This window comes from Tasmannia lanceolata, unplaced genomic scaffold (assembly GCF_043159265.1).
Source record: "Tasmannia lanceolata isolate RefF3 unplaced genomic scaffold, GAP_Taslan_0.1 ptg000011l, whole genome shotgun sequence".
Lineage (NCBI taxonomy): Eukaryota > Viridiplantae > Streptophyta > Magnoliopsida > Canellales > Winteraceae > Tasmannia > Tasmannia lanceolata.
The window spans coordinates 17,162,694-17,179,413 of NW_027518688.1; the positions used below are offsets into that span (position 1 = coordinate 17,162,694).

At 37.0% G+C, this 16,720-nt stretch overlaps 1 protein-coding gene across 19 annotated transcripts in view; it reads right to left on the minus strand.

The window, feature by feature from the left end:
• Window positions 1-16,720, minus strand: part of LOC143886508 (uncharacterized) — a 41,968-nt gene that overhangs the window by 5,403 nt on the left and 19,845 nt on the right. For 3 of the 19 annotated variants that reach the window (XR_013253856.1, XR_013253851.1, XR_013253848.1), the window contains exons 2-3: window positions 14,409-14,559; window positions 12,659-12,748 (exon numbers count right to left, since the gene is read on the minus strand). Coding sequence is in view for 5 of the 19 variants with exons in the window: in XM_077390503.1 (XP_077246618.1) it covers window positions 9,588-9,703; window positions 12,700-12,748; window positions 14,403-14,555; window positions 15,111-15,134 (342 nt within the window). In the remaining 14 variants the exon portion in view is untranslated. The other 16 variants (XR_013253847.1, XM_077390501.1, XR_013253846.1 and 13 more) reach the window with 13 other exon arrangements.

Here is a 16,720-nt window from a genome sequence, read left to right on the forward strand (position 1 = left end):
CTACCCTTCTATCAAGCTCAGGGTCATGGATCATTGACTCTGGCGCATCCAATCACCTGACTGGTAACTCTTCTCAGCTTCATTCTTTTCGCTCTTTCTCGTCTCCCTCTCAGTCTATCACCCTTGCTGATGGGTCCACTACACCTATCACTGGTGTTGGTCATATCTCCCCTCATCCTGCTCTTACCTTATCTTCTGTTTTATGTGTACCAAAATCACCATTTAGTTTACTTTCAGTTAGCCAAATTACTAAATCTCTTCACTGTTCTGTCTCATTTTTCCCATCTTACTGTTTGTTTCAGGATCTCTCAACTGGGAAGACGATTGGAACGGGTCGTGAGGTAGATGGACTCTATCGCCTTGATTGTCGGCCGCCTACTGTCTTACATAGCTCTGTGGATACATTTCAGTGGCATTGCGCCTGGGGCATCCTTCACTTCAGCGGCTGCAGCAGACTTCACTGGTTCCCGGACCATTTTCTAGTTTTCAGTGCGAGTCCTGTGAACTCGGGAAGCACTGTCGTGTGTCGTTTCCGTCCCGGATCATTAGTCGAGTGTCTAGTTCATTTGAATTAGTCCATTCTGATGTATGGGGACCCCCTCTAGGGTCGCGTCTAGTACTGGATTTCGGTATTTTATTGTGTTTATTGATGACTTCTCACGCATGACCTGGTTATATTTACTGAAGAGTCAATCCGACGTGTTCTTTGCTTTTCGCACATTTCATTCTGAAATTAAGAATCAATATAATTGCAATATTAAATGTCTTCGTACTGACAATGCTAGAGAATATTTTTCTGATACTAATGGCTTTCAATCCTATCTCTCCCAACATGGGATTTTACATCAGTCTTCATGTGCGTACACCTCTCAACAGAATGGTGTTGCTGAGAGGAAACTTCGTTATTTGCTTGAAGTAGGTCGCACTCTTCTTTTTCAGATGAGTGTTCTTAAGGTATACTGGAGTGATGCCCTTCTCACGGCGTGTTTCTTAGCAAATCGCCTTCCTTCCTCTGTCTTAGAGGGTGCCTCTTCTTTCGAGATTTTATCTCCTGGTAAGGAACAGTTTCCTCTGACACCTCGTGTATTTGGATGCGTTTGTTTTGTTCATCACCTTGGACCTGGCCGTGACAAACTCAATCCCCGGTCTGAGCGTTGTGTCTTTCTGGGGTATTCCCGTACGCAGAAAGGCTATCGTTGCTATAGCCCTCGTCTGCATCGCTGGTTTGTCTCGGCCGATGTTACGTTCTTTGAGTCTGAGGCATTCTTCCAACATGGCACGGCATCTTTCACCCCTTCTCTCAAGTCAGAGGTCTCGCTTCCCTTACCAGATCTACCTGCTTCTCTTCCGTCATCTCCTATTTCCGTGCGGCCAGCTTCTGCAGCTTCTACTTCTTCTGCCATGTTGGAGAAGCCAGCTCCACCTAAAATTACACAGCAGTATCAGCGGCACCAAGTTACAGATAGGTCTCTTCTACCTCCTCTCGCACAATCATCTTCTGAGCCGATGATCCCTCTCTCCCGCTCTCAGGTATCTTCTCTTCTGCCTTCCTCTGTTGTTTCTCATTCTCCTATTGCATCTCGTACGAGATCCCGTTCCACTGCATATCCTATTTCGAATTTTGTTTCTTATGATAAGCTCACCAGTACCTTCCAGAGCTTTGTTTCCTCCTTGTCTTCTATGTCTTTACCACAGTCAGTGACTGAGGCTCTTGACCATCCTGGCTGGCATGATGCTATGAACCTAGAAATGGGCGCTCTTCATAGTAATGATACATGGGATCTGGTTTCCCTACCCGTCGGTGCCCGTCCTGTTGGTTGTCGGTGGGTTTTCTCCATCAAATACCTCCTGATGGTACTGTCGAGCGCTTAAAAGCACGGTTAGTCGCGAAAGGATACACTCAGACTTTTGGTGTTGATTACACTGAGAACTTCAGTCCAGTTGCAAAAATTCCCTTTGTCCGTGTGCTCCTGTCTCTTGCTGTTAATCATAGCTGGCCCCTTCATCAGCTGGATGTGAAGAATGCCTTCCTCCATGGCGACCTGACTGAGGAGGTGTATATGGAGCAACCACCAGGGTTTGTTGCTCAGGGGGAGACTTCCTCCTACGTGTCGCCTACGCAAGTCACTCTATAGCCTCAAACAATCTTCGCGTGCGTGGTTTGGGAGATTCAGTGAGGCAGTCATGCGCTTTGGCATGAAACAATGCGCAGTGGATCACTCAGTCTTCAGTTATCACTCTTCAGCTGAGTGTATTTTGTTGATAATTTATGTGAATGACATAATCATCACAGGGAGCAATTCACAAGGTATACAACGTTTGAAAACCTTCTTGCAAAAGGAATTCTCTACTAAGGATTTGGGTCAGCTCAGGTATTTCTTGGGGATAAAGGTTGCTCGTTCTTCTAAAGGCTTGTTCCTATCACAGAGAAAGTATGTCTTGGACTTGCTAAAAGAAACAGGCAATCTTGGAGTTAAACCAGCTTCTGCACCCATGGATCCTAATGTGAAACTCGTTCCAGAAGAAGGAGAGTTGTTGGAGGATCCTGGCAGGTATCGCAGGCTTGTCGGTAAACTTATATATCTCACGGTTACTTGGCCAGATATTTCATATGCTGTTGGAGTTTGTCAGTCAGTATATGAGCTCTCCACGTACTTCTCACTGGGCTGCGGTGACACAGATTCTCAAGTATTTGAAAGGGGCTCCAGGGAAGGGATTGATGTTCAAAAGACATGGCCATATGAAAGTTGAAGGCTTCTCTGATGCAGATTGGGCTGGATCCCCAGCAGATTGACGGTCCACCACTGCGTATTGTACATTTGTAGGTGGCAATATTGTTTCATGGAAGAGTAAGAAGCAGGATGTTATAGCTAAGTCCAGTGCAGAGGCTGAATACAGGGCAATGGCACAGCCAAGCACGAAACTTATTTGGCTACGTTATCTTCTTTCTGAAATTGGCTTCATTTCATCTTCTCCTTCGCAGCTTTATTGCGACAACAAAGCTGCAATATACATTGCCAACAATCCAGTCTTCCATGAGCGCACAAAGCATATTGAAGTGGATTGTCATTTTATCCGTCAAAGAATCCAGAAAAGAGAGATTTGCGCTGTGTTTACTCGGTCAGGGCACCAATTACCTGATATGTTTACAAATACCTTAAATAAGTCAAAATTGAGTGATATATGTAACAAGCTAGGAATGTATGATATCTACATTCCAGCTTGAGGGGGAGTGTTGGAATATGTAACTTGCCTAAGGGCATTTAGGACTTTGTACATTCCTTTATGTTTTAGTATAAAGATGAGTCAGGGGGAGATAACCCTAACTCATTTATTTTTCTCTGTCTAAACTTTCGGTTAACAAACATGAAGATTGAAAATGAAGACGTTGGAAAGATGGCATATAGACACACCCTTTAGAAAGAGGTTGGAAAAATGTAGGGTCTATCCTCTTACCTGTTTTGATGATTCTCAAACTAAATTGATTATGTTTTTGGTTACTAATCAATTTGCCTTGAAGTGTTAAAAAAAGGTAGATCTTACCAAGGTTGCCAGAGCGGGAATCGAAGGCTCCCCGGAATGGTGGGAAGCGGGATTCGTCAAGTCGCCGGAGATTCGCCGGGAATCGTTGGGGAGTTGAGAATCGCCAAGGAATTTCCGGGGAATCGCCGGAAAACCCGGAAAATTGCGGTTCACATAACATTAAACCACAGTTCCCAAAAGTGGGAATCGCATTTCCGGGAATCATAAACCGCGATTCCCAAAAGTGGGAATCGGGTTTCCGATGAATCCGAATGGGGATTCGAGAAGAAACCCGTTTCGGATTCGAGAACTAGGGAATCGCGGTTCCCCACTCCTAGGGAAGAATCCTGCTTCCTTGGATCTTACAGCTTCTCCACAACAAACCATAAAATGCATGCATATGTGACCCATGCATCCTACTTACGTAGAACGCCTCGGAATCAAACACATTTTCTAAGATTAGCCAATCAAGAACTTTCTCAACACAATATCTTGTCACACAAGGAACACACTTTTTGACTTCTTACCAAGTTGGCTTCTAGGTTTAACATGCTTATATTGTGCCTCTTGTCATTAGGTTCAATAAATCATTATTGATCGGTCAATCAAGAACCTTTGTAAAACATGGGAATCAAACACATTTTCTACTATCACTCCAAAAACTTCGTAACCCACGATACTATCACATACAAAACACTCTTTTTGACTTTATCAAGCTGACTTCTTGGTTTAACATGGTTATACTGTGCCCCATTTCATTATGTGCCCCATTTCATTAGGTTCACTAAATCATTTTTTATCATGGCAGCTCTTAAAGAGGGGACACGATGCGTATTTTTGAAAGAGGAATGAACTAGAGGATGGGTCGATAGACACAAAGAGATGTCAATCGGCTGAAGGACGTGCCGATCAACCTTAAATCCTAGTCCATATTCAAAAATCTTAATCAAAGCTTTGGAAACAACCGCAGATTTTTACGACCAAATCTGCCAATGAATTAAATCCACTACACTCAATTTTAGAAAATAGAAATTCGAGAAAAAATCACACTATTTTATAAAACTTCCTAACTTTAGAAACACACAAAGCCATCTATCAAAGCTTTGGAAACAATCGCAGATTTTTACCACCAAATCTGCCAATGAATTAAATCGACTACACTCAATTTTAGAAAATAGAAATTCGAGAAAAAATCATAACTATTTTATAAAACTTCCTAACTTTAGAAACACACAAAGCCATCTAGGGAACACTCTAGGCTATATCACGTGGAATCTATACAATATAAAATGGTAACATGTTAAAAAAGGAAACCAAATGTTTAGTTTTTGAAAATAACCTCACTTTTGAATCAGATTAGGATTATATAATTTGAGCAAAAACATGGCAACTATCTTGAAAAACTTCCTAACTTTAGAAACAAGTGAAGCAACTAAGGAGCACTCTACACCATATCACGTAAAATCTACATAATATAACTGGTAAGATGTGAAGAAAGGAAACCACACACTTCTAGGAAAATGGCTATGGAGGTTTGGCAATGAAGACAATCATATATGGGTGAAGGTTATATTGAAGAAAAATATGCAGCGCTGCTGGAGAATTGGATCTCAGATGCCAGATCTCAGATTCAGGAATAGAGGAGTTACAGTTTGTAGAGGTTGTGACGTTGAGGCTATAGCAACCACCCCATGTTAACCACCGAAAGGCTGCAACATTGAGGCGTGTTAACCTTCCAAAAGGAAATATGATTAGACGCACCAAAGGTTTGGGGATTAGAAAATTGTAGGATATCAATAGTAGCAGCGTCTTTTACAAGTTGCCAATGCATCACGAATGTAAACTTACAATTTCGGTTCGGATGAGAACTATAGTGTTTCAATCCAATCTCAAATAAATTATACTTTCAGTTCATATTTGAACCAAACATATCTTATCCAAGAATCAAACATATTAAGCCAAAACATGTCACTCTTGGATGTTCAACTTGAACTTAATTAATGAAAATGCTTCTTATACTACTTATTGACATGTAATTTGTGAGATACTACCATTCCAAAAAAAAAAAAAAAATTGTGAGATCCTATCCTAAATGAGGACATCAGTTTCTTAGAATAAAAAGCATGATAATTTACATTTGATTCTGATGCATAGTTCTTTAAAATGTAATTTATGTATAAAAAATAAGATAATTAAAAATTGTTCGCCTAGGTGAAAAGATACTAGCATCCTAGATCTGATTTATGAAATATCTGTAATATGAATAACACCTTGAATAGAGCAAGAAAGATGTATTTATAACTTTCATTCAATTGACCATTTTATATAGTCATTGGAGAAGTCTAAAATATGTAAAACTGTGTTTTAACGATTTATAGACTTAAGTAATCTATTAAGGTCTATATGTTGAGAGCCACAAACTTTCAAGAGCATAAAAAATAAGACAATTAAAAATTGTTCGCCTAGGTGGAAAGGATACTAGGATCCTAGATCTGATTTATGCGATATCTGTAATATGAATAACACCTTGAGTAGAGCCAGAAAGATGTATTTTGTAACTTTCATTCAATTGACAATTTTGTATAGTCATTGGAGAAGTCTAAAATATGTAAAACTGTGTTTTAACAATTTATAGACTAAAGTAATCTATTAAGGTCTATATGTTGAGAGCCACAAACTATCAAGAGCATGTTTTAAAAGAAAGTTTAGTGTATATAAGTTTAGTGCATGATTACAGATACGTATCGGAATCCGACACGGGTATCAAGTGTCGAATTCAGCTAACCAAAAATAAAAGGATTCATGGATTCAGTTAACTTTAACTCTTTAAGATGATAATAAGGGCTTTTTCAAGGCTTATTTCTAGAGGAGGCATTTACACTTAAAGAGGTGGAGCATCACAACGTGTATTCATGATAGATTTGGACCCCATTAAGAATTTGACAACACCTCTTCGGGTCCAGATTTCTAGAGTACTTTAGCCACAACCTTGTAGAGGTTTTGGATCAAACTAATGGGTTTCTAATCTTTGGATTCCACAACTCCCAATTTTTGGTATAAGGGCAAGAAAGTGGATTCAGCTCCCCTTTTGGGGATAAGGCCAAGAAAGTAGATTCCATGCTTATGCCAACCTGGCTTTTCTCTGAGATGAGTTGCTATCAAGCCTTCGTTGATGAGTTGGAAACCCATCTGAGATGGAAGCCCATGGAGGTTGAGTCTCCACCAGTCATCACTAGTATACAACGAAGAGATATGGCTTTTCTCTCGCCATGCTGAACACAATAATTATAACTTCTTCCATTCCAAAACTCCTTCTCAAAGGAGATATGTCTTCCTCTAAAATAGTCTGAAATGATAGCCCATGGAGGTTGAGTCTCCACCAATCATCACTGGTATAAAATGAAGAGAAGTAGCTTAAGAAGACGTTTTCTATGTTCTTCTTGACCAGAAAGAACCATTCAGGATGCAAGGGATAGAATTAATTCAGTTTCATGCGGAAGGCAACTTTGTGGAAGAGGGTTTGTCTCCATCCTGTAACATGTGGCCTCTGTCTGCAACTGTTTTTTATTTAATGGTGTCTTCGTATTCTTTTTTAGCCTTCGTCTTTGACTAAATTTAACACTCCCGTCGCTATTTTCACACGCCGTGTCAAGAAGCCTGATCATTCTTGCTTGTACATGTGATTTACAATAGTTTTAAATGATTTGGTATTCCAAGATCTCAGCTTCTCTTTCAAGTATTTCAGTTTGCCCGTGGACTAGAAAAGTTTCCAACCATCAATTATGCACTCTTTCCAGCAATTTTTAATTCCAACTTTAATTCCTGGGACTTTGATCAGGTTTGTCGTGCAAGCCAGTATGTAGCCACCATCATCAATGGACATGGCAAACATGATTTGTTGTGCTTCTTGCAACTAAGAACAATGTCTGGATTGCTTAACTTCGAGAAGGTTTAACCAATAGCAATGGCAAAGAGGGTTTGTCTCCATCCTGTAACATGTGGCCTCTGTCTCCAACTGTTTTTTTATTTAATGGTGTCTTCTTATTCTTTCTTAGCCTTCATCTTTGACTAAATTTAACACTCCCGTCGCTATTTTCACATGCCGTGTCAAGAAGCCTGATCATGCTTAAGAGCTTGTCCATGTGATTTACAATAGTTTTAAATGATTTGGTGGAAAGCTAAATGATTCTTATTCTTTCTTAGCCTTCATCTTGAACTTGAAAATTTTCCAACCGTCAATTATGCACTCTTTCAAGCAATTTTTAATTCCAACTTTAATTCCTGGGACTTTGATCTAAGACAAGTTAAATCTGAATGGTTTAGGCTCGAAGTGAATTTTTTGTTTAATGGTGGAAAGCTGAAGGATTCTGTAATAACTTTGGTATTTGGAGAGTGAAATTCTGATTAATGGTGGAGAGCTGAATGCTTAGATTTTCATGTATTTTTTTCCTTATCCAAATCGATGATGAGGGCAAAGTAAGGTTTGCCGTGCAAGCCATCTAGCCACATCATCAATGGACATGGCAAACATGATTTGTTGTGCTTCTTGCACAATGTCTGGATTGCTTAACTTCGAGAAGGTTTAACCAATATAGCAATGGCAAGATTGGCTGCTTGCTTCTCGTTTTGGGGTGTTGAAAGAGACGGGAAAGTGGATATGTAGAGAAAAGTTTAAACACATCTACTACCAATTCAGTAGTCACCAATTCAGCCTCTGAAATCAGGAATAATGTCCTCCATAATAAATCAGTCGACTCGTTCCCTAATTCATGTCGAAGAATTTTATTGAGTTCAAGAAGCTCATTTTTAGCCTCTCTAAGAACACACTAATTTGTATTGATTACAAGTAGTTTCATGCTACACAAATCAGCGATGACATACGAAGATATTGTTTTTTTAGTAGGTAAGCTGGGTTGTTTCTCAAGGTTGAGAAACAAAGCCCCAACCATTGAGAAGGTTTAACCAATATAGCAATGGGAAGATTGGCAGAGCTACAGGCCTAACCCCGAGGACTTCTTTTTTTTTTAAATGACTCCGAAGATATTGGTAATACAACAACACTTCCAAACTTCATGAATTGTGCCCCTCAAGATTAGATAAATGAAAAATCCTTCAACTAAAAGATATGAATCAGCAACTGAAAGATATGGAGATGGTCTCAAGCTTTCATTATGGGGTGAAGAAATGAGATTGGAGAAGAACTATCCAAATATCAATGGCTAGATTAAAGTATTCAAGACCCTCTGCAATGGGACATATATCAAAAGATAGCCGACTATTAGTATCAAGCAGTTGTCAATGCGGAGTCAACTTACAAAATGTTTGATGAAGAGTGAGAATATATAATTGGGCACCATCAATTCATCTGATCTGCCTCCGTATTTATTCGCCGCGTAGAAAGCACGAGCAACTTCTGCAAATTCTGTGGATATGTAGAGAAAAGTTTTAACTCATCTACTACCAATTCAGAAGTCACCAATTCAGCCTCTGAAATCAGGAATGATGTCCTCCATAATAAATCAGTCGACTTGTTCCCTAATTCATGTCAAAAAATTTATCGAGTTCAAGAAGCTCATTTTTAGCCTCTCTAAGAACACACTAATTTGTATTGATTACAAGTAGTTTCCATGCTACACAAATCAGCGATGACATACGAAGATACTGTTTTTTAGTAGGTAAGCTGGGTTGTTTCTCAAGGTTGAGAAACAAAGCCCCAACCATTGAGCTTCTTGAATTGTGCCCTGAAGAATTTTTATTTTTATTTTTTTTGAAATGACCCCGAAGATATTGTTAATACAACAACACTTCCAAACTTTATGAATTGTGCCCTTCAAGATTAGATAAATGAAAAATCCTTCAACTAAAAGATATGGATTAGCAAACTGAAAGATAATGACTTGAAAATGATATGGAGATGGTCTCAAGCTTTCATTATGGGGTGAAGAAATGAGATTGAACAAGAACTATCCAAATATCAATCGCTAGATTAAATTATCCAAGACCCTCTGCAATGGTCTATATCAACATATAGCTTTCATTAGTATCAAGCAGTTGTCAGTGCGGAGTCAATTTACAAAATGTTCGATGAAGAGTGAGAATATATAATCGGGCACCATCAATCCATCTGATCTGCCTCCGTATTTATTCGCCTTGTAGAAAACACGAGCAACTTCTGCAAATTCTGTGGCGGCATTGATGAGGAGAGACTAATTTTTGAAGTTGTATACTAGTTCTAAAGGACAACTGATAAAAGGGGAAGGAGATGTGAAAATAGGGGCGGATTTACCAGAGTTTTTCATAAGAATTAAACCAAGCGCCATGTCAGATAGATTTCAACGCATTTGAAACCTTTTTAGCAGCACAATTAAAGCAACACTAAGAAGAGGAAAGAAACGCCTTCTTCCCTTTTCAAAATTGCTAGCATGGTGCTTTTAATAACCAATCTCTTAAGGCTAACATTCCTCAAAAAAAATATTAAAATACATAATAGCTTTAAATATTAGAGTAAGAGTAGAGAAATTTAACAAAAACCACAAATAACCATAGATACAAAGTAACAAAAATTATATAAAAAAAAAAGAATTAATAGAGGATACAAATATAAAAATCTAAAGAAGGAAAGAAGAAAAATGCATGAAAATAAGCCAAGAAACCAATAAGCCCGAGTGTTACGAATTTAATTATTAATTAAATATAAAATTTTAAAAATCAGAAATTAGGGAGGTTAAAAAAATTCCAGAAATAAAAAATTAGGGAACCTAAATAACATCTCAATAAATGTAAAAAATAAATCCAATAAATTTGATTGAATACAAAGCTTAAAAATCTAAATTTAATAAAATAAAATATTATTTAAAAGAAGCATCTTAATAAAAAATTAAATCCGAAGTAGAAATCATAAAAAAAATTAAAAATTAAAATCATAAATAGAAAACCACAAAGAAATGATAGAATTTTAAAGAACAAAATCCATAATCACAAATAAGTTTGAAGAAGCTAAAAGAAACGTCTAAATAAAAGTAAAAATAAACTCCACTAAAAATAATTGAAAACTTAGCTTAGAAATTAAAAAAATTGAAAAATAAAATATTACCTAAAAGAAGCATCTTAATAAATGTGAAAAATTACATTAAAAATAATTGGAAGCTACAAAAAATTCCCTATAAAGGCTTCTTAATTATTAAAAGAAATAGAAAATTGTAACAAAAAACAAGAAAAAAGTCGTAAGAATTAGATCTTTAACCAAATATGAAACTAAAAAGAAAAGAAAATTTAACAAATTGGGTAATTTTAAAATCAACAAATATGAAAAATAAAATTTACCTAAATGAAAATATTTTCTTTTACATTATATTTTATATTTTAATGTTTTTGGATTTTTAACATACCCAATTTTTGATATTTTCTGTTTTTTAGTTTCATATGTATATTTAAAGATTTTTTTTAAAGACTTTTTTTACTTTTTGTCACAATTGTCACAATTCAGATTAGGCAAGACCAACCACCAGCCAGTCACTAACTAAATAGAGCATCAGCACCAATTGTTGCTTCTATATCATGTAGAACCTAAACATGCAAAAATAGTTCACTAGATTTATGAAGCATGCATATGCTTTAAGTTACATAAAGGATTATTAGTTTTAGGTGGAGAGAAACAACTAGAATTCTCTGCAAAGAATTATTTAGTTTCAAGCATGGAATTCATATTGCTTTTGTTATTTTTTTCTTGTAAAAATTCAATCAATTACTTCATATATAGAAAAGAGAAAAGGGCATAGATACGAGAAAAGCATGGAATACTTCACATGCTTTAGGTGGAGAGAGACAACTAGAATTCTCTACAAAGAATTATTTAGTTTCAAGCATGGAATTCATATTGTTTTTGTTATTTTTTTCTTGTAAAAATTCAATCAGTTACTTCATATATAGAAAAGAGAAAAGGGCATAAATACGGGAATTTCCTGTAAATTTAAGGGCACCTCTATATTTTTTGAAATAAAGTACCTGATGAAATGGCTGTTTGTCTGCTAGTGAAGCAGCCAATTTCTTAAATAAACACAATGGGAGGAAAGCTCAATATAGAGAAGCCCAAGTCTGACAAAAACAGAAAGGAATGTCAAAATCAAAGTATTCTCACCTTTTAATGGGTTGATGTCCAGAGAAATGGCGGTTCTAGTCATTGATGGAAGGTCTCCCCTCCCAAGCTTGTAAAGGAACCCCACAAGTGGTAAACCAAAATTACTAAGGTTCTAAGGGTTGAATAAAGCACCATTGGGGGAGAAGGGGATTGGATTACAGAGGACCTCCTAAAACAACGATTTTCATAAGGAGCTCTGTTCTTGTGCACCAAGTAGATCAAGACGTTTCTCCTGATATTCCAATTTCTTTCCACAGAGAATTATAGTTAGCTCACGGGGGGATCAAAAGATCCAAGGAGAAAACCAAGGATATAAAGCCATGATTCATCTACATTTTTTTAACTATTTTGATTAGTACCTCCCGGTAGGATTTACATATTCTATTTGAGTTACAACCAAATCATCTAACCAATTCCAGATTTGCTGTTCGGGATCCAGGCCATAGTTTACTAGCTAGTGATTCAGATTAGGCAAGACCAACCAGCCAGTCACTAACTAAAGAGAGCATAAGCACCAACTGTTGCTTCTATATCAGGTAGAACTTAAACATGAAAAAATTGTTCACTAGATTTATGAAGCATGCATATGCCTTAAGTTACATAAAGGACAGCGAAATAATTGACACATGACACACCTTAATTTTATGCAAAGTAAAGGAAGTCCACAGCTAGATAATACGTTAAGACAGATCCATTCACATGGAGGAGAGTTGATCATACCAACAGTTTGCACACATAATCCCAAGAGCATGACAATAAATGCGAGCTAAGTGAAACAGTTATGTGGTTAAGGTTATAATAGAAATCTAGCATACTGCTCAAAAGATAACTAGCCACACAAGCATTCAACGATTTAAAAAAAATACATGCTTAGGATTTAATCACTTGGGCATATTACATAAGTCATACATTAGCAAAGACAAAAGCATGGACAGATCATTATGAGCATTAACAGGTTGGAAAATGAATAAGTTGGAAACATGGAATATAGACCCTCACCTTAATCGAAATAGAGAAGAAAGGTCGATCTTACAGCATACCTGCAGCAAGCCAGACAAAGTATACGCCGTACCAATCCGCGACTCTCAACTACAAAAAAGAATTGATCAAAGCTTCAGAAACAATGGCAGATTTCATGACCAAATCTATCAATGAAATGAATCCACAACATTCAGTTATAGAAAACAGAAAATTGACCAAAAATGTCAAACTCTTCAACTTAACAGAATATAAACTAGAATCGAACATGTGAAAAATGAAACCAATTGTTTAATTTTGCAAAATAACCTTACTTCTGGATCAGATTAGAATATTTGAGTGAGTTCATCCTATTATAAAAACATGGTGGTGCGGATATCAGTCGCCTGGACAATTTAATAACGGAAATCATATCAGCACAACCTGGTTTTCATAATTGTACAAACCCAGCTTGTCTTGTCTTTTTTAATTGGCATAGCACTCTCTGTTGTACCACGTGGAATCTACATAATATAACATAGAATACGTGTGAAAAAGGAAACCAATTGTTTAATTTTGCAAAATAACCTCACAACCTGGTTTTTATAATTGCACAAACCCAGCTGGTCTTGTCTTTTTAATTGACACAGCACTCTCTGTTGTACAACATGGAATCTACAGAATATGTAGAATACGTGTGAAAAAGGAAACCAATTGTTTAATTTTGCAAAATAAGCTCTCAGATTTAGAATTTATCATGGTGAGTTTGTCCTATTATCAAAACATGGTGGTGCAGATATCAGTCGCCCATACAGTGCAGTAAAGGGAAATGATATCAGCACAACCTTGTTTTAATAATGTCACTAACACAGGTTGTCATTTCCTCTTTTTTTAACTGGCCTGTGAGAGCTTTTGAGGAACTGTAATAACCTTTGACAGCTATGAATCAAATTTAGAATTTATAAAGGTGAGTTCGTCCATTTATCAAAACAGGTTGGTGCAGATATCAGTCGCCCATACAGTGTAGTAAGGGAATGATATCAGTACAACCTTGTCTTTTCCTTTTGTTTTTTAACTGGCCTGTGAGAGGTTTTGGGGAACTGTAATAACCTTTAACAGCTCTTAAAATACTAAAAGACAAGATGAGTTCGTAAAATATCAAAACATGGTTGTGCTGATATCATTTCCCTCTAGTAAATGGTTTATTAAAATGTTACATGTGCACATCAAACTATTTAGTGTATCATACACAGTTTATGTACTAGAGTGTGGAATTGCTGTTCACTAAATCAGGAAAAGAAAATATCAAAACCAGGTGGAATCTACAGAATATAAACAAAAATACAACATTTGAAAAGGGAAACCGATTGTTTAATTCTGCAAAATAACCACGCTTATGAATCAGATTAGAATGTATCACGGTAAGTTCGTCCGATTATCAAAACATGGTGTTCGGATATCAGTCGCCAGGACAATTTAGTAAGGGAAATGATATCAGCACAACCTTGTTTTAATAACTACACAAACCTAGCTTGTCTTTTCTTTTTCAATTGGCGTGTGAGAGCTTTTGGGAAACTGTAATAACCTTTGACATCTTTTTAAATACGAAAAGACAAGATGGGTCAGTGAAAATAGCAAAACATGGTCGTGTTGATATCATTTCCGTTTAGTGAATGGTTTATTAGTGCAACATAAACACGTGCACATCAAACTATCTAGTGCATCATACACAGTTTCGTTAATTGAGTATGGAATTGGTGTTCACTAAATCATGAAAAGAAAATACCAATACCATCAGATGTAAGGCCTCTCTGAAGCTAAAATTGGATCCTCCACAACAGTGTCGGACAACTTCCTCATTCTTGCATGCCAAAAGAAAGGCCGCCACTCCAACCAATCGGGGCGCTGCGTCCTTACCGCCTCCTGATGCTCTAAGAATCTATCTATAATGAATAATGTCTCATTCATTAGTTCAAACTTGTAGTGGACTTGTATAAAATAAAATATTGAAACATGGTGGAATCTAAAGAATGTAATCTAGAATACAACATGTGAAAAGGAAACCGATTGTTTAATTTTGCAAAATAACCTCGCTTATGAATCAGATTAGAATTTATCAAGGTGAGTTCGTCCTATTATCAAAACATGGTTTACGGATATCAGTCGCCCAAACAATTTAGTAAGGGAAATGATATCAGCACAACCTTGTTTTAATAATTGCACAAACCCAGCTTGTCATTTCTTGTTCAATTGGCTTGTGAGAGCTTTTGGGGAACTGTAATAACCTTTGGCAGCTCTTTAAATACTTAATGAGAAGATGAGTCAGTGAAAATATCAAAACATGGTCATGTTTATATCATTTTCGTTTAGTGAATGGTTTATTAGTGCATCATAAACATGTGCACACCAAAAACTATCTAGTGCATCATAAACAGTTTCGTTAATTGAGTATGGAATTGCCGTTCACTAAATCATGAAAAGAAAATACTAATACCATCACTAGGATTTCTTCCCTCATGTATGATGTAAGCCCTCTCTGAAGCTAAAATTGGATCCTCCACAACAGGGTCGAACACTTCCTCATTCTTGCATGCCAAAAGAAAGGTCGTCACTCCAACCAATCGACACGCTTCGTCCTTACCACTTCCTGACGCACTAAGAATCTATCTATAATGACTAATGTATCATTCATAAGGAGCTTTGTTCTTGCGCTAGATCAAGACGTTTCTCCTGATATTCCAAGTTCTTTCCACAGAGAATTCTAGTTTGCTCATGGGGGGATCAAAAGATCCAAGGAGTTCAAACCAAGGATATAAAGCCATGCTCAAATCGCCCAAAACAAGTCAATGTGAAAAGAAACAACCACTCTATCTCTTAGCAAACAGATTTTCCGCTGCAAAATCATGGAAAATGAATCTACATAAGAAAGAAATCAATACAACATTTTCATTCCATGAACATGTCTGCCTGAAGATGGTAAAATAGATATCAATTACAATGACCCACATTCAACATACAACATAAAACACTAGTCACGAACCCATTAATAGGCGTAAGCCACTGAAACTGAATTTGCAGCACAAAACATTCAACGGTTCCACTCTCGCAGTCCACCATATACTCATATAAACTGTAGTAATGCATTTTTCCCCTCTAAAATCTTTTTTACACATTCTTTTCTCTGTACAAACAGCCCATGCCCCTCTCCTTGAAACTCATGAAGAACCCAACCTAAAAACAGAATTTACAAACCATGAAACTCTCTATTTACTTATCTAAATGATCCCAAAAACCCTTCAAATTTACAAAAACTGTTATTTAGCCCTAAACAACGAGGTTTCCCTCTTTCCCAAGTGATATTCTTCCGCAAAACGAAACCAGACCATTGTTTTTTTCCAAAATAAGACTAGAACCTTGCCCACAATGCCAGAATCAAGTTACAAATCTTTATATCCTGGCCCAGATCCTTCACCCTTGCATAAAACCCCAATCAATCATGTCCTCACCACATTTTACACCACATTTTTTTTTTCCAAAATCAAATCGAAAATCCAATCTTTGACAATCCAGTAGTCCCCCGCTCTTTCCCTATAAAAACCCATCAAACAGCATCCTCTAGATACAATTTTTGAACAAGAAAAACCTCAGAAAAACGGTCTCCTCACAAGCAACTTTTCGAATTTTTTTGTGCTTTCATATAATAGGGCAGCAAAATGTCGTCAAAACCCATTGATCTTCAAATAGGGTCTGTAAAATCAACCACACACATCCTCTCTCAGCCAAGTTGCATCCATCAATGCAAGGTTTTGCCAACTCCAATGCAAAAGTGGTATCCTCACAAACCGGAAGGACTAAACATGATCTTTCTATTTGTGCATGATTTTTTATTTTTTTTTCTGACTGGTGAGCTGGGATCAAACCTGAGACCTCAAGGTGGAGAAACAAAGCCTCAACCGTTGAGCTACAGGCCCAACCCCTTTGTGCATGATTCTTAGTTTTACCTATCTTATTTTTATATATATACTCATCCTTTAATTACAAATATACACTCATCAATCTACCTTTTAGCATCCCTTTTAAAGCTTTCTTCCAACGCCCACAAAT